At 45.0% G+C, this 18,306-nt stretch overlaps 1 protein-coding gene across 1 annotated transcript; it reads right to left on the bottom strand.

Annotated features, from left to right (window-relative positions):
- Positions 1 to 5,255: 5,255 nt before the first annotated feature.
- LOC118374887 (importin-5) lies at positions 5,256 to 17,688 on the bottom strand. Its single transcript, XM_052509019.1, is given in 25 exon segments — positions 5,256 to 5,476; positions 5,682 to 5,823; positions 6,062 to 6,290; positions 6,640 to 6,859; positions 7,122 to 7,244; positions 7,549 to 7,716; positions 7,841 to 8,013; positions 8,155 to 8,251; positions 8,504 to 8,625; positions 8,835 to 8,935; positions 8,937 to 8,965; positions 9,767 to 9,850; positions 10,024 to 10,242; positions 10,693 to 10,866; positions 11,066 to 11,155; positions 11,459 to 11,583; positions 11,751 to 11,857; positions 12,395 to 12,482; positions 12,962 to 13,205; positions 13,405 to 13,509; positions 13,687 to 13,783; positions 13,948 to 14,050; positions 14,225 to 14,417; positions 15,569 to 15,649; positions 17,504 to 17,688. Coding segments are annotated over 25 exon segments (3,279 nt in total). The 5' UTR covers positions 17,582 to 17,688; the 3' UTR covers positions 5,256 to 5,389.
- Positions 17,689 to 18,306: the final 618 nt, after the last annotated feature.

Genomic DNA, 18,306 nt, shown 5'->3' with positions numbered 1-18,306 from the left:
TCCATCTGCAGCTGACTGGGTTAGAATATTTATTTACATATAGCCAGAGGCACATATCTGCAGCTGACTGGGTGTTTTTATTTATTTCATATAGCCAGAGGCACACTCCATCTGCAGCTGACTGGGTGGTTTTTATTTGCCGAGGCACATATAGCCTGAGGCAAATATGCACCCATCTGCAGCTGACTGGGTGTTTTTATTTATTTACATATAGCCAGAGGCACATTCCATCTGCAGCTGACTGGGTGTTTTTATTTATTTACATATAGCCAGAGGCACACTCCATCTGCAGCTGACTGGGTGTTTTTATTTATTTACATATCCAGCCAGAGGCACACTCCATCTGCAGCTGACTGTTTTTATTTATTTTTGCTCCACTATGGCGACTGTAGACTCACATCATGTGCCTAGGGCACACTCCATCTGCAGCTGACTGGGTGTTTTTATTTATTTACATATAGCCAGAGGCACACTCCATCTGCAGCTGACTGGGTGTTTTTATTTATTTACATATAGCCAGAGGCAGTCACCCATCTGCAGCTGACTGGGTGTTTTTATTTATTTACATATAGCCAGAGGCACACTCCATCTGCAGCTGACTGGGTGTTTTTATTTATTTACATATAGCCAGAGGCACACTCCATCTGCAGCTGACTGGGTGTTTTTATTTATTTACATATAGCCAGAGGCACACTCCATCTGCAGCTGACTGGGTGTTTTTATTTATTTACATATAGCCAGAGGCACACTCCATCTGCAGCTGACTGGGTGTTTTTATTTATTTACATATAGCCAGAGGCACACTCCATCTGCAGCTGACTGGGTGTTTTTATTTATTTACATATAGCCAGAGGCACACTCCATCTGCAGCTGACTGGGTGTTTTTATTTATTTACATATAGCCAGAGGCACACTCCATCTGCAGCTCTGCAGCCCCACTGCCAGGTGCAAACTCCATCTGCAGCTGACTGGGATTTTTCATTGAGCTGACTGTTTATTTACATATAGCCAGAGGCACATCATCTGCTGACCATCTTTACATATAGCCAGAGGCACACTGGGCTGACTGGGTTTTTTTATTTATTTACATATAGCCAGAGGCACACTCCATCTGCAGCTGACTGGGTGTTTTTATTTATTTACATATAGCCAGAGGCACACTCCATCTGCAGCTGACTGGGTGTTTTTATTTATTTACATATAGCCAGAGGCACACTCCATCTGCAGCTGACTGGGTGTTTTTTATTTATTTACATATAGCCAGAGGCACACTCCATCTGCAGCTGACTGGGTGTTTTTATTTATTTACATATAGCCAGAGGCACACTCCATCTGACAGCTGACTGGGTGTTTTTATTTATTTTACATATAGCCAGAGGCACACTCCATCTGCCGCTGACTGGGTGTTTTTGTCTGTCAAACCGTTCATTCAGGTACACACTAGACAGTGTTATGCACGAAAAGCCGAAGAGGCCAGCCGTTTCTGGGATACTGGAACCGGTGTGCCTGGCACCTACGGTGCAACCGGTGTGCCTGGCACCTTGAGTTTACGCTCAAAGTCGCTTAGGTCACTCGTACTTTTTGATTACAGTTTTTCCCAATTGTTTACACACTAAAAGTGGAACTTGAAACGCAATCACCGAAACCTGAAACTCATGTACCAAATCCCTAAACCAAGTCTGCAAAATTGCAAACACAATTCCTGCTTTTCAATTCTATATCACACTTTTTGCAAAACACTAGGCAGGCATAGGTTCATAGTCCAAGGCAGAGTCAAAAAGGGCCACAGCGGCAGGCAGGCAGGTCTTAAACAGGAAGACTAGAAAACATGCTGGTAAGACCTGACAAAACAAGATGAACTGGCAACAAACAGAAGACACAGGTATAAATACACAGGGGATAATGGGGAAAAAATAGGAGACACCTGGTGGGGAGTGGGGACAAGGACAAGGCAGGTGAAATAGATCTGGTTGTGACACAATGACTGTATCTATGACTTGGTTTTACTCAATGACTATGTTATTACTTGGCTTTCCTCAATGACTAGATGATTTGGCTTTGCTCAATGACTACCTACCAAAGGTTCCACTGTGTCCATTACAATGGATAAAAACATCTATTATTGAAGATGCCCAATCTTCAGAGATAACAATAGAACATGAAGACAAAGATACTGGTATCCATCTGGGGCCATGCTTTTCCCTAAATGATTATGACAAGTCCAGCTCCAGAATAGCCTAATCTTTTGAATACGGTGTAGTAAAAAAACAGCAACAACAGATAACATTAGCTAGCTAAGGTTAGTAAGATAACTAGCTAAGGTTAGTAAGATAACTAGCTAAGTTTAGTAAGATAACTAGCTAAGGTTAGCATGCTAGCTAGGTAGCTACACTAACAGCTGTTAGTTACCTATTTGTTGATGTTTGTCCACTCCACGTGGAAAAATCACCAGTCACCACATTTCTTCCCACCCACAATTCGTGAATATGTAGGCCTGTAAATTGTCTGGTCATTCTTCAGAGGTGGATCCAACACAAGAATTTCCCGCAGTAGGCAGGAATTACATTGAAATGAGGGCAGCATTGTCCTCTGGTGGGTCCTTTAATATAAGGTCAAGTACAGGTAGGCCAAAATAAAGGAAACACCAACATAAAGTGGCGCTGACACTACAAGCCAGCAGAACCATTTCATTGCGCCTTGGCATAGACTGTACAAGTGTCTGGAACTCTTTTGGAGGAATGCAACACCATTTTGGGGAGGAATTCCATGATTTGGTGTTTTGTTGATGGAACAGTGCTCAAGCGCCACTCCAGAATCTCCCATAAGTGTCCAATTGGGTTGAGCCTGGTGACTCAGACCCGACACAAATACCCTTTAAACCCACTATAATCCTTTGAGACCTCTCTTTTAAAGCAGAATATATATGTATATAATGAAGAGATGTTCTTGTCTCCGCCCTAACAATGAAAGTCGATGTCCCAAAGGTGAGAAGGCAGGAGGTCTGCTTAATAAACAGAATGTAGTATTCCCACATGGGATTGGACCCTTTCACTTCGCTTCTTCCTCTCTGTTCAAAGTCAATGAGATCTCTTCTTCTATCCATGGTAGCCAAAACAATGGGCAACTGGGCATTTCTACACATGACCCTAAGCATGATGGATTGTTAATTGCTTAATTAACTAAGAAACCACACCTGTGTGGAAGCACCTTTTTAATATACTTTGTATTCATCGTTTACTCAAGTGTTTCCTTTATTGCTTTGGGGTTATATGGGCAGGTGTAACATAACTTTGGACCATACCCGGGCAAACCAGGGACCCTCTGCACACAACAACTGACACCCAACTGTTACCCATCGCTCCCTTGCAGTCTTGGCTTTTGCTACTCAGAGCAAGTGACATCACGGATTGAAACGCTATTTAGCGCACCACCGCCAACTAGCCAGCAGTTTCACATCCTTTACACTCACAAACTCAAATGCATTTTGTCGATGGTAATTTGAAAGCAAAAATATACTTTGATGACCATTCCTCACCTAATGTTTCAGCATGATATCAACTGCATGTCTCAAGGATCTGGAAGCAATTCAGCATGTCAGTTCTGCCAGGCATGTGTAACATACTTTAAACCGTCCCCTTGCCCATACCCGGGCGCGAACCAGGGACCTTCTGCATCACCCTCATCGTTACCCATCGCTCCACAAAAGCCGCGGCCCTTGCAGAGCAAGGGGAACTACTACTTCAAGGTCTCAGAGCAAGTGACGTAACCGATTGAAACGCAATTTAGCGCACACCGCTAACTAAGCTAGCCGTTTCACATGCATACTCAGACATATCACCCATTGAACATGTTTCAGATGCTCTGGATCGATGTGTACGACAGCGTGTTCCAGTTCGCGCCAATAGCCAGAAACGTCGCACAACCATTGAAGTGTCAACATTCCACACGAAGGAGCGGTGTTGTGCTGCATGAGACAAGTGGTCACACCAGATACGGACTGGTATTCTGATCCACGCACATACCTTTTAAAAAGGTATTGAGGTATCCAACTAGACGCATATCTATATTCCCAGTCGTGTGAAATCCAGATTAGGGCCCAATTTATTTCAATTGCCTGACAGGAACCGAACTCCGTAAAATTTAACTGTTGCATGTGGTTTATTTTTTGTTCAGGGTAAAAATCAACTTTCCTTATTTCAATAATGTATAATAAACCTACATTGCAGTGAAAGTGACAACCCATGCATTACATTAATGCATTATGACAAATTCTGCCAATCTGAAATTTATTGTTGACATCCAAATATCTGCAGGGGTGCTAAGGTTCTAAACCAAATGTTAGCTGAGGATGGATGCACACATTACGTCTATTCCATGCGTCTACATGTCTATAACCCAGCACATTGTGGCTAAGACACTTAATCCTAAACCAACTTCATTCAATTGGTGTAAACCTTCATGAAAAACAAACCTACATTTATACAGGGTTTCAGGGAAAGGAAAATAACACCCATAAAGGGTTTGTTTTAAATCTCCTAGACAGACAATCATGATTTCTTCTCACTCATTTATTAAAGGAGAGCTTGAGTTAGCCACTGACACATGCTGTTAGTCTTGAGAATAGACAGGTTCAGATCAGTGAGCCAACGGCATACAGAGGCCGTGTCCTCCAGGTGCCACCGTGCGGCTCTGTCAGAAAGAGAAACAAAAAAGCCTAAACAAAAAAACAAAATTCAGAGGCAGGAAGTGGTCACCCCTTGACATGTACACACGCCCCTCTTCCATTCCCCAGTCCTCTAGTCAACACTCCTCATACAGCAGCTGGGTCCTACCAAGTCTGATACTTCTAGGAGTTTATTACAGCTGGGGAAACATGACATTTTCACATGGTTCCAGAGCACAACTACACCAGTTAAACTTGTCGTGGAAAGGGTTAAGTCAATTTCATCAAAAGACCAGATGATTCTGAACAGTTTAACAGGATGGAGAGGAAACTGAATTAATACTTGTGTTCATTTGTTTTCCCTTTGTGGAAGTGAGGCCAACAACGCTCCAACCATCAGGATTCAGGAAGAAGAGGGTATAGACCACTCCAGTGGGCGTTAACACATTATTGACTTAAAGGGGAGGGTCATCCTCTGGAGGGGGCAGGGTCTTATTGACAGTCCCTCAGACAAATCAACCTGGTCCCTACAGTTAGTCGAGTGCAGGGAGACTGACTGGATAGGGAGGGGACAGCAGGAGGCTGCAGTGAAGTCCACACACGCTACAGATCAGAGATGGAAAAGGAGATGGGAGGGAGATGGTGATCTAGGAAGGAGGAGATCCAGGAGCTAGATGTTTAAACATGGTCTTGTTGTTTTCCAACAAAGGAAGGGGATAAGGCTTCTCAAGCAGTGTTGAGGAGGTCTTGGATGGCCTTCTGTTGAGTTTCATTCAGCATCGTAACACACTGGGTCCACAGTCCTCCAGAACCCTGGAGGGGACACAAGAAGCTTTTAGATGAAGAAACTGCTGACTGACGACTAGACCTAGGACATGTCAATGTGGGACACTGACAAGGTGGTTCAAATGAAACTGTTTGGTTTACGCCAATATTCAGTATTCCTCAATGCTTGGCTCAAAAAGCAGAAGTTTCCAGATTGAACAAACTAACTCCGGCAAGTAGAGCATTCCCTCACCTGTACTTGGCGGATGACATTTGCCAATCTCTTGCTGCATGCATCCTCACTCTTGACCGACTCGTTGGCGACCCCTTCAGCGATGATCTGGAATATCTTGGGAAGATTTGCATTGTCTGGTCCGAGGACAATAGGATTGTTGCTGTTGGAAGGAAAATGCATTAACAAAGAGAACATCTATACCATAGACATATCAGCTGCAACACTTGGGTCATGTTCATTAGGCGACAATGTAAAACGTCTAAAAGCTAAGCAACAGAACACTAAATAAATGTTTTATTGGCCAAGTTGCATTAGACAACTCCCGGTTTGTCAGTTTCCAGCCATTTGGAGCCTAATGAACACAAACCAAATCAGTAATATTAAAGTCAGTCCCCCACCTTTCAATAAGGTCACAAAGGAAGTCAAAGGTGTGCACAGCTTCCTCCTTGTCTTCGTTGAGTGGCAGCCAGGAGAGCCAATGGGGAAGGATCTCGTTGACATTGGCACACTCAGGCCTGAATCTCATGACCTTGCCCACGGCTGAGATGCAGTTCTCTGTGGCGTTGACATTCTCCTTGACCTTGGAGTCTGGAGACTGGATCACACCCAACAGCGTGGGCAGTGCCTCTGGAGAAGAGGATAACCAGAGTCAGGAGAAGGCAGAGACAAATGTCATGGGATGCATGTCAACAGTGCAACAAGCAGGCTATCCATAGTGGGCTGTAGCCAAGTGAGCAAGTCTAAATCATGATTTGCCCACTGACTAGGTTCAATGTAATCAAGTTAGATACATATTCCTAGATAAATAGAGGGCCTTCAGAAAGTAGTCAACTCCACTTATTCCAAAATTTTGTTGTGTAAAAAAAGCGCAATTAACTTCAATCCCACCGTGTAACTAAAAGTAACAAGTTAAAGGGTGTGAATACTTTGATGACACTAGCTGGACAGATAACATGACCCTGATTGTCTCAGGTACCGGTGCAGAAGGGTCGGTAGTTCTCTCCTCCGTACTGAGCCATGACTCCTACGCCGTAGGCTGCAGCTTGTCTCACTTCGGGGCTGGTGTCACACAGCGACAGGGCCATGGCCCGCAGGAAGAGTTCCGCGTATTTAAAGGAAGAGGGGCTGCAGTGCTCAACCACGTCGTCAAAGATGCACAGACCCCACTGCCTGTCTGCCCACGGCCTGCTAGGACACTGGAGACAACAGCAAGAGGTCAAAGGTCAGCCCTGTAACAGCACCAAGCTTCTGTTAATTAAATCCTACAGGTTTGGCACACCAATGTGACCCCACATACATGGACATGTTCATTAGGCACCAAATAGAAGAAAACTGACAAACAGTGAAGACTAGAAACACTAGTTTTCCACGAGGTTGTGTCACGGTGTGCCCTAATGAACATGACCAAGGACCATGTTAATGTCAGTCCGTTGGAGTGAGTGATGGAACGATCCTCACCACGAGCTGTACGATGAGCTGTAGAAGCTGCTCAAACCACGGCAGCACTTGTTCCTTGTAGCTGCTGAACACAGAGTGCAAAATGTCTGACACCTTGGTCAGTATGTACACATCGTTTTCATCCTGCAGAGAACACAACAATCACATGGTAGGAAACACTGCCAGGGAAATGGGAACAGAACAGTTGGTTCATGCAGAAACGCATCATGCAAGACAAGGCTGAAATATGTTGATTCATTCTAGAGCTGAATAAACACTTGGAAAAAGCAGGTGTGAACACAAACACTGCTACTGGACAGTACAAACTTGACATGGCTCACATCAGTGCAGTCACTATTGCTGTAAACTTGAAGATTTAACAGCCACATTACCTTGCATCTAACAAGTCATTAAAATGCCCAGAAGGTCCGTCGTGAGGAACGCTCACCTCGTCTTGTAAAGTTTCCTCCATGCCCTCGTCGTAGTCCTCATCCTGTCGTTTGGCCTGTCTCAACTCCTGGTTCTTAAAGTGTTCCTCCAGCTTCCCCTTCAGAATCCCTCCCAGCTCTTCAAAGTGCTCGTTGTTCAGGCAGCCCTCTCCCATTAACTCAATACACTGGAGGGCAACCACAGTCAGCATCTCTCCATATCATAAATTAATTACAACTTAAAATTCATTAGATTAATTTGTGTGGAAATGCTACAGACAATATAATCTGAGCATGTGGGATGGGGGTTACCTTGGCAAACGAATGCATGATTTCTGATAGGACATCAGAGTCTGGCTCTGTGCCAATGGCCTTGATGAGGGCGTCGCACATGAAGTGCCACATCTGTGTGAGGTAGTCTGGGCCTCGTACCCGCGCACACTCCAGCAGCAGGGGCATGGACTCCGCTGCTGCCACCCGCACACGTACAGACAGGACAGTCAAGGACCAACCACAGTGGACGACAACAGTCCCATTCAGAGACCTGCCAGACAGCCCAGCCAACAACAGTCTTCAAAAAACACATGACGTTCAACATGTAGTGAGCGCTCCCATTAAAAGGATATCATCGTGGAAGTAGAACTTGAGCAGAGGAACCATCAGCTTGACCACCTGTTCTGTGTACTCTACAAACCCTTCCTTCAACTCTTTAGCATAGCACACCTGGAGAACACAGAGACAGGCTTTTAGAAAGAAGACCTGCTGAGTTTATTAAAATCCAAGACAGCTTATTCTTAGTCTTGGGAAGGAGACAGGGTTAGCCTGAAAGCAGAGTTTGGGTAATGTCCAGGATGAAAAAGGAAATAGATCTAATCCCTAAACTGGAAATGACTCCAAATCTAAAGCAATACGGCAGCCATGTTTAAATGAAGTTCTATTGGCGTGTGAGCAGCACTGCCCCTCGCCCAGTCTCACCAGCATCTGGCAGGCAGTGGCCTTCTCTTCCAGCCCGGCTGTCTTGATGCCGAAGCTCTGCTGGTCTCCCAGGTTCACAAACTCCCATCCATCATCCTCAGACATGTTCTCCATGTCCTGGGCTGGGGAGGGAAGCCAGGAGAAAAGGTTTAGTTAGCCACAGGACACTACCCTTCACACAAGCATAGCAAGCCAGTTGAATTGCATTTCCATCAGGTTTTGACTTCAATAATTGAGATTCTATAGTGACTATGGGAAGCTTGCAATGTTCTATAGGAGTCTACTGTGTATACCAAAATCAATTCCAACATCCAACCAGCGTAGAACTTACTGTCCAGGAGGGCCACCTCTGGCTTGATAGAGGCAGTCTTCATTAGGGGCCCCATGACCACAGGTAGGTACTGCTGGAACTCTTTCCCCAGGATCTTACATCCTGGCCCAGGCTGAGATCATGTAGGAGATCTGAGGGAACAGACAACCAGGGGTTCGTTCAGTATGGAGAAAACGGTTTGAAATAACATTTTATTTGTCACATGCGTCAAATACAACAGGTGTAGGTAGACCTTTACCTACAAGTCCTTAACCAACAAAACAGTTCACTTCTTGAGGGTCGGGGGCAGTATTCAGGTGGTTGACATGCCCAAAGTAAATTGCTTGTTATTCAGGCCCAGAAGCTGGGATATGCATATAATTGGTAGTATTACATAAACTCTGAAGTTTAAAAACTTAAAATAATGTCTGAGTATAAGATAACTGATATGGCAGCTGAAAAACCAAGGAGAATCCATCCAGATTTTGTTTTGTTGGAGTCTGCCCATTCAAATGCTTGTTTATGGGAAAATCAAAGGAATACCTCCCAGATTGCAGTTCCTAGGGCTTCTACTAGATGTCTGTCTTTAGAAAGAGTTTTAATTTTATTGGTAACTTTTGGGATTCCTTTGTATGGATTTTGAATGAGGGAAACATGTGAATTATTGAGTCAAGCGCACCAACTAAACAGACTTTTGGGGATTTAAGACAATATTTACTAAATTAATTAAGAGTAAAAAAGTGAACAGGAACAATGGGGAGGCACTACCAGACCATGTCCAATAACAGATCTGAGATTTCAGTTGCAAAACGTTTCACTACAGTGTTCTCTACATAACCCAGCAGTTCAGTTCCCAAAACAATGCAGATAGAAATGCAACAATTAGAGCAGACAGCAGTCCCCGTTCTGATGGATAATCATATCCATTCTAGACAACACATCTGTAAACATACCTGTGGGTCGTCATCCTCCAGGTCATTGAAGTCAGTCTGGGTCTTCAGCAGCAGCTGCATCACAGCTGACGCGTCAGGCATGAACTGAGATAGAAGGCCAATCAGTCAACGTTTCACCAAACAGACAAATACAAAATGGATGGAGAGGAAATAACACTGAAAGTACGGGCATTGAGCATGTATGCAAATCTTGGTGTGACAAATCTTCTTGCATAAGAAACATGTACTGAACACCTGGTAGACAAAGCAGTGTGTACCTTGTCCTTGCCGACAGCCAGGCCGATGAGGCTGATGCACTCAATGGTCTTCCCTCGGAGCAGCCGCAGCTCCTTCTGCACAGCGTTCTCCACGATATGTTTGAGGGAGGGCATGAACAGGTCGTAGTAGGGAACAAACTTCTCCTCGGCCGTGTCCGCCACAGACGCTATGGACGTCACCACCTGCTCCAGAACCAGCTTGGTACCCTTCTGGATCAGCTGGGACGGTGGACAGAGGGCTTCATTAGCTTATTGCCTAGATGAGTAATTCAGTGGCTTAAAGCATCCACAAGTTAACATGGTCATTGATCATGACCTACCAAGGCCCATTAACAAAGACATACGTCTGATAAGGGTTTGTGCTGCAAAACAGATTAGACGGATAATGTACAAATCAACAAAGATTGGTATTTTTTCCCTAAACAGATTGGTAACACTCAAAGCTGAAACGCATTCGATGACGTCAAATAAATAGATTGTAAATGTAGTCTGACATTAAGTAACAGATTCCTACAGCGAGAGAAACCCGTGGTGGAGAACAGACTTTTAATCTCCCAAAAGGTCTTACTGCTAAACCATAGAGGACTGTCGCAGAGAAATACCTTGTGGGTTGAAATGTTTTTAATACACACACTAAGACAGAAAAACAGCACACATTGACAGATATACCTCCTGTAGTTTGGCCACCATGATGACATGTAGGTGCTGGACCAAGCTGTCCAGATAGGGGATCAGGAGGGACTTGGGACAGTCCTCAGTGAAGTTGATGAGGGCCGCGGCAGCGTGGGCCTGGACACGGGGGTTGGTCTGGTCCTCCATGGTCTGCAGTAGGGCAGAGATCACCTGGTGGGAGAGGGCACAGGGTCAAAGGTCAGCGGACATGAATATAAATTTGCATCAGTGATGAGTTTGATAAGCTGTGCAGGTTTAAGACCCTGTTTGACATGGGCACTTTCTTTACAAGAGGTGGTAAAACTGCCAATGGAAAACAATGTGTCCTCAAAATCCAGTTCAACAAGTCATGTGGAAAAATCCATTATACCTTATCGTGGAATTTCTTTTGGAAGGTGGGGGCGAAATCGGTGGCCATCTGTCCGATGGCGTTGCATGCAGCATAACGGACTCTGGGGTGCTGGAAACAGAGACAAAGGGTCAACAACAAATCACATCAGGGAGAAACCACAACTCCAACGTGAAACAGATTCAACTGAATTAAAAAATACTTTGTGACAACTGCTGATGTAAAAGGTCTTTACAGACTGTAGCCCAGTTGGTACAGCAGGGGTTTTCCTGCAACGCCATGATAGTGGGTTTGATTCCTGCGACCACCCATACTTAAGTTACGCACGCATGTCTAAGTCGCTTTGGATCAAAGCGTCTGCTAGATGGCACGTATATTATATATGAAGGCATTTGATTGGTTGAATAAACTCACAGGGTCCTGACAGAACAGTAGCAGGAAGCTGACGATCTCGTTGAGGATGGCCTCCATCTGTTGGTGGCAGCCCTCCCCGATGGCCGACAGCGCCATGAGGCCGGCGTGGCGGTACTTCCAGTCAGCTGACACACAAACATACAGTTACTGACGTGTTGCTAGGTAACATCACAGCTGGGTCATACCTGCCACCCTATGGTACATGATCCTCATGATCGAGACCATGTCCAAGAGAGTGGTTCTGGATATGACAGATGTAGTAGAAGTGTTTGAAACCAAAGATAAGACGTACGGTTCTGCAACATAGTCATGATGTGCTGTTTGATCATGGGCAGCACCATCTTCCCTCCCAGCCCACAGGCCATTCTGTCCAGAGCGCTCTCTCCTGCAACTGCATTGCTGTGAAACCCACACAAAAATACAACAAGTTAACAACCCCATCCTACATTACCTTGGTCAGATTATGCCTTCAAGCAATCACCTTTGAACCTTTTGTACACGCTATAACCATTTTTGCAGTATGCCTCATCAGCAGTGCAGGAAACACAGGTTTAGGCTGTACCAGTTGAAGATTGTGTGTATGTGATGTAGCTGGCATAGAGATGGAATGAATAGAACAGGCTTGGAAACTAACCCTAGAAATTTGACTGGTAAACTCATGGTACATTTGCAATGGCTGCCTGGTATTGTGATGCAATCATTTTCATGGTATTATAGAATGTTTATTAAAATTATGCTAATTGATGTAGCTCATGCAATGGTATGCATTTGTTACAATGTCAGTTGAGTTGAACCAAACCACAGCACAGATTGATGGTACACTTCCTGCTTAGCTCCTCTAAGAGTAGACTTGCACTGGCCACCAGACCACCCATCATTGACTTGAATGGGGACGGCCGTTCTATTCATTACATTTCTGTAGTAGCTAGGCTGTACCTGTCAAAGTCATCGTCCTCCAGCTCATCAGCCATAGACCACTCCTCGTCCTCCTCCAGATCCACCATCATAGCCAGCATCTGGGGAACTGCACAGAACCACACCAATACATCACTGACTTTACTGTGACCACTGAGGACAAACAATGGTGAACACTTAGTCAACAGCAAACTACAAATACTTTCCTACATTTGGACTAAACAACCCAATAGTGACAAACCTCCAAACTAAATGCTAGCTTCTGCTGCTGAAACAACCCTCAAATGAGAAACTGTTCAAACAGCTATTCGGTTGCATTTTTAGCCTGCAGTCAAAAGGAGTCAGACTGAAATAGCACTTTGAAGTGCTACAGCACACAGCAGAGAGTTGATTTAGACACTTCCCAAAACAACATTTCCTTTAGCTGCACACAGTTTACCTCTGAAGAGAACAGACTGACTGCATCTCCACTGGCATGAGAGAAAATGTACTTCCTGCCATCCCTTACAAAAATACATCTGAGTGAATCAGTACACCTCAGACAGCAGACTGGGGTGATGAGACAGGGACGGTTTGACCATCACTCACCGCTGGATGCCACGATGGCGGTGTGTTTCCTCAGCATAGCGGCGGCAGTCTCGGACAGCGTGACGATAACCTCCAGGGCCAGCTGCCTCTGCATGTTGGTCAGGGTGGTGTCAGCACACAGCTTCAGGCTGAGCTGCAGGGTGGCCTCCAGGTTGGGGCGCAGGTACTTGGGGGCCGTGTCAGCGATCTCAACCAGAGACTTCAGCACAGAGTCATCTCCCTGGTAACACGACTCATTCACCGCCTTACCAGAGACCGAGAGGGATCGTTAAAACCAGCAGAACGGGTAAAGATACATTACAATAGAAGAGCACATCACATCTAGAGATTCATCTGAGAAGGATTCATTATTAAAACCGCTAACAGACAACATGTAAGGGTACATCTGTGATTTGACTGGAAGAAGCTAATTTCCCCGGAGCAGACGTGGGGGCCCGTCTCACCTGCAAGATGCCTGGCAGCAGGTCAGAGAAGTGCTTCAGCAGGGCAGTGTTGCCCTCGTTGGACAAGACGAAGGAGGCTGCAGCGCGGGCAGCTAGGGTACGGATCTACAGGGGGGAATAAGGGAGACAATGACACTACCAGTTCGGGTGACAATAGTTTATACCAGACTTGAGTTATCCTTCCAGGAGCTGGAGTGACTTTGAAAGCTGAAAACATGTCTGCAGAGTTAGGAGTTTCTATTCAAATGGAGGTGGCGAGTGTTACCCCTGCATGGCACTCACCTGCGGGTTCTCCTGGTCCTGCATACACTGGACCAGCATCCTCTTGATCACCTCCATGTAGTGCTGCTGCTGGTTGCCAAAGATACCTGGGAAGTTCCTACAGAGAAAGACCATAGTGGGAGTTATGCCAAAGGCTGCATATGCAAAGCTTAGGCTATACTCACGTCATCGTACAAGAACACAGATCAACAAGTAGTCATTAATACTTTGTTTTCAGAATAAATCATGAAGTCTTGGGGGGTATTGGGTTGGGTTTCTCACCAGAATATATGCAGGGCGGCCTCTCTCAGGCCAACGTTGTCAGAGTTGACCGAGTCAAACAGGAACTTGAGCAGCTCTGGCCACTGGTTGTTTCCATCATCATCTAGAGGAACCATGTAAAGACAAGAGAATGTAGTATACCAGACTGAGCTGAAGGAGCCTGTCCATATCACTCCACAAGGGGACACAGCCAAAGTGTTTCATAGTCAAAACCACCATGGTTATGCATGGACCAAGAGGTCAACTGCAGATCCCCCTCAGCTGTCCCCTAACCAACCTAGGAGGTTGCGGCAGAGCTCTGCAGCGATGTCGGCGACCTTCTTGCGAATGTTGGGCGAGGCCTCTGTCTGGATGCTGGTGACCAGCTCTGTCTTGATGGCCGTCTGCATGTCCACCGTCAGGCCGGGGTAGATCTCCTCGAAGGAGGACGACAGCAGCCGACGCAGCAGCACCGCCGCCATAGTCTTGACCTGGGGGTGGGGGACACATTTCATGGTTACACCAGAGGTCAATGCCTCCATTTGATCAAAGTTTAACACAATTAAAGTCCACAGTTTCAGTCGGTCAAAGGTGTGCCATAAGTCTTCCTTGGCAACCAGTCCTTAACCCTGACATGTAGATATCCGAAAGGGACAATTGGAAAAGCAAAACTTGTCTCAACATACATGACATCCCCCTGAGCAAAGCCTAGCTCTCTGAAACAAAGATCTAAACATGTCAAGTAGGCAGCAGAGGTATGCGGTTCCCAGTCGAGTTCCTGTCCTGCTCCCGTTTCACCACTCTATAAATACTGTCACGCGAGAGGGGACATGGAGGGCCAGGCCGCCTAGCCCATCCAGTGCACTACTTTTAACCAGGGCCCATCTTCAAAAGTAGTGCGCAATATAGGGAATAGGGTGCCATTTGTGACACAGAAGAGCTAACAGATGCTGCTCAGCAATCACACCCTCATCTGAATAAATGTCAGAAGAGGACGACTCACTGGTCATGTTCCCCTGCTCAGACGCTGCATGCGTCGACCAATGGTTACGTGCCACAGCGACTATGCTGTCAGGCACCAGATTGCTATTGTGGGGTAATCCCAGGTGAAATACCTATCCAGGCGTTGTAAGATCTGGCATTTGTCAGCAACGTCCAAGGAGGCAGCATGAACAAAGTGACGTGACAATGGACATGTGTTATTACACTATTACTGTGCAGGTTGGTGAGCATAAAAACAAGGTATTTGAGCTGATGCAATGCAAAAGGACTACTTCCAGAAGATTAAATGACTACAGGATTCCTAGGATAGAATGGATGCTGCACTACAACGGTATTACACAATAAGAATTTGGCTACAGAAGTACTGTGACACGGCTTTGTCTTGTGACTAAATTTCCTTCCAAGACTTGTTTACATGAGCTCATTCTCCCCCTCAGAGAAATTATTAATCTTTAAGAGTCAACCATGGGCAGCAGGTAGCCTAGCAGTTGGGCCAGTAACCGAAAGGTCGCTGGAACAAATTCCAGAGCAAACAAGGAGAAAAATATGCCGATGTGCCCTTTCGCAAGGCACTTGACCCCAATTGCTCCTGTATGTAGCTTTGGTTAAGAGTCTACCAAATGACTCAAATGTAACAAACCTCTTCTGCGCAGGCTGCATCTCGGATGGCCTGCAGCAAAAATGTGATCTTTGTCTGACCGGGGATGGTGTCGTACGCTTCCTGCAAAGAGAGAATGCGTCAGTTAGAGGAAGCATTCACGTGTTCTCCTGAAAGCAATTGCACTGATAACGGAGGTGCGTGGGGGTCATAGAGTGAAATTCAGGGTTATGAAAATCTCCCTTGGTGCAAAGTTAGACTAATAGGATAGGAGTTGTCATCTTAACTAGAAGCTACTCATTAGTTTGTCTAATGCGGCAGCTGTCTGACATCTGGTTATTAACACTATGGCTGTTGCTGGATGCTTGGTGACATTGGGGGGGGCACTGCACATTCTCTCTCCAACAATGTGGATGTATGCCCCAGGACACACCCCACCTCTTCAAGATTCCTGCTAACTCCGTCACTGCTGCTAAACATAAAAAATAAACTAATGGGGGAAACACTGAATTAGTTCTGGTTCATAGGTGGCATCTAATCTTTTAGTTTCTGCACCCGGAACCTTGACAGGGTCAGCAAATAAGAGCACATAAGCCCACCACAGGACAGTTTGGATTTATTGGTGCTATATATAGTGTTAGGTTAATGAGTGTGACTACATCTAGCTCTGAGTATCTTCACAGTAGATTACAATGCCCATAGCATTGACCAACGACATTTAAAATGGACTCATTGAATCTAAACTTGTTTTATTCTATCCCTGCTGTCCAGTACGTTGGTAGATATAATCCTGATCTCCATGACGTTCTCTCTGTGTGACTAAAGGATTCCGATGAGCTTAACCATCGGCAGACACTCATTGTCTTTCATAAAGGAAAGTGCTGACCGCTAGTGGGGGATGAGTGCGATAAGATTCAAGTGAAACTCAAAGCCAGAGCTCTGATGAAGAGACCGTCCATAACAATGCGCTACGGATCCCAATCTCGGCTTGATCACGGATAAGTATGTCTAGTCAGTGTGAAAACAAGATAATTAACGTTAACTGCTAATCCTGGTAGCTAGTTTCAGAAACTGAGACCAGGCTATCCATGAAGATTACCAACTAGTGACACAGCTGACCAGGTAGATGTGTGGATTACACGCATGCTAATACAGGCGTGCTCATATGATCTGTATATTTACAAAGATAGCTTGCTATCGTGTTAGATACCGACCTAGTTGCGACACATCGTACCTGAAACAAAAAAGCCCACAGGTCCGGACAGACTAAGCTCTTATACATGTAGATTTAGCGGACGTAACGACTGTAAAACGAACTAGTTTGTTAGCCATCTTATAACTAAAGTTACGCATCATCACACCAGCTGACATGACATAGGGAGTAAGCGAGATAACTAACAGTAGTTTGTAGCTTCGGACTCTAAATGTATTGCAACATAGCTGACTAACTAGCTAACGTTAGCTACATTTCCGACCGGGGCCCTTGACAATTTTATGTTGTCGATTAAACGTTGCTTTAGATAGCGTTACTGGGGTCGATTTCTCAAGTCTTCGGGTGAGGAACCAAAATATTTAACTACCTAAAACATAGCTAGTTAAACTAGTAACGTTAGTAGCTACTGTAACCGAAGTGGTGATGTGCATATCAATGTGTGTCTCTAACTTGCTAACTAGCTAATGAACGTTAGCTGAGCACGACTGTAGTGTTAGCTAACGTTAGTTATAGATAGAGAAGGGCCTTTTAAAATCGTTGACGAAGCCTTAATGACTTGCTTACTAACGAAGTTTCATGGATAAATGAATTGTTCCATTTCCACATGCTACATTTTTAGCCAACTAGTTAACGTTAGCTGCTAAGCCGTAGACTAGTCCACTTCGGCTTCACACGTGGGCTGGGCTAATCGCAAATTGGTTAACTCTAGCGAGTAGCCTCAGCGCGGTGTTTATCGACCTAGACAGTATATTTTGAGAGCTTACCTCGGACTGTTTCCTGATGTCGTTGTCAGGGCTCATCAGGTTGCCCAGCAAGATGTAGAACTGCTGCTGCTCCGCCATTGCAGTGAGATCCAGAAAACGCTCAGCCAAGAGAGACCGCGGAAAGGAAAGCCGGCAGACGTTGCGACCCCTTGCACCGGACACAAAACACCCCAGGTCCTGATTGGCCTCTATTATCAACGCTACCCTTCGTAGATTGGTTAGATATATTGGGATAAACGTAGATGATAGGTGTTTGGTATATGTGTTCTTCTTATTGGACAGTGAAAATCCAACCACGAAGCGATTGGTGAATTTTCTCGGCACACCCGCCTGTAGAATTAAATGGGCGTTTCTCTCATTATTTCGATGATGTCATTACAAAATATTACAAAAGCGCGGGAAATTAACACATTGTGGGAAAATAGCAGATAGAAAGTCTTTGAGCGCAGTGAACACGGTTGCGCGGGGAGAGGATACAGTTTACGTGAAATTGACGACAAAAGTGGATGTTTCTTTTGCATTTTAGCCAGTGGTGGAAAATGTACGCAGTTTTCATTATTGAGTCAAATTAAAGATACCTTAAAAGGAAATTACTCAAGTTAAAGTGATAGTCACCCAGAAAAAAATATTTGGTTTGAAATATACTTAAGTATCAAAAGTAAATGTAATTTCAGAAATGTACTAAACTATCAAAAGTAAAAGTGTAAATCATTTCAAATGTCTTATATTAAACAAATTAGTTGGCACAATTGTTCGTGTTTTTTTAAATTTACGGATAGCCAGGGGCAGACTCCCAACACTCA

This window comes from Oncorhynchus keta, unplaced genomic scaffold (assembly GCF_023373465.1).
Source record: "Oncorhynchus keta strain PuntledgeMale-10-30-2019 unplaced genomic scaffold, Oket_V2 Un_contig_3981_pilon_pilon, whole genome shotgun sequence".
Taxonomy (NCBI): domain Eukaryota; kingdom Metazoa; phylum Chordata; class Actinopteri; order Salmoniformes; family Salmonidae; genus Oncorhynchus; species Oncorhynchus keta.
This window is presented reverse-complemented; position numbering and strand designations above follow the sequence as displayed.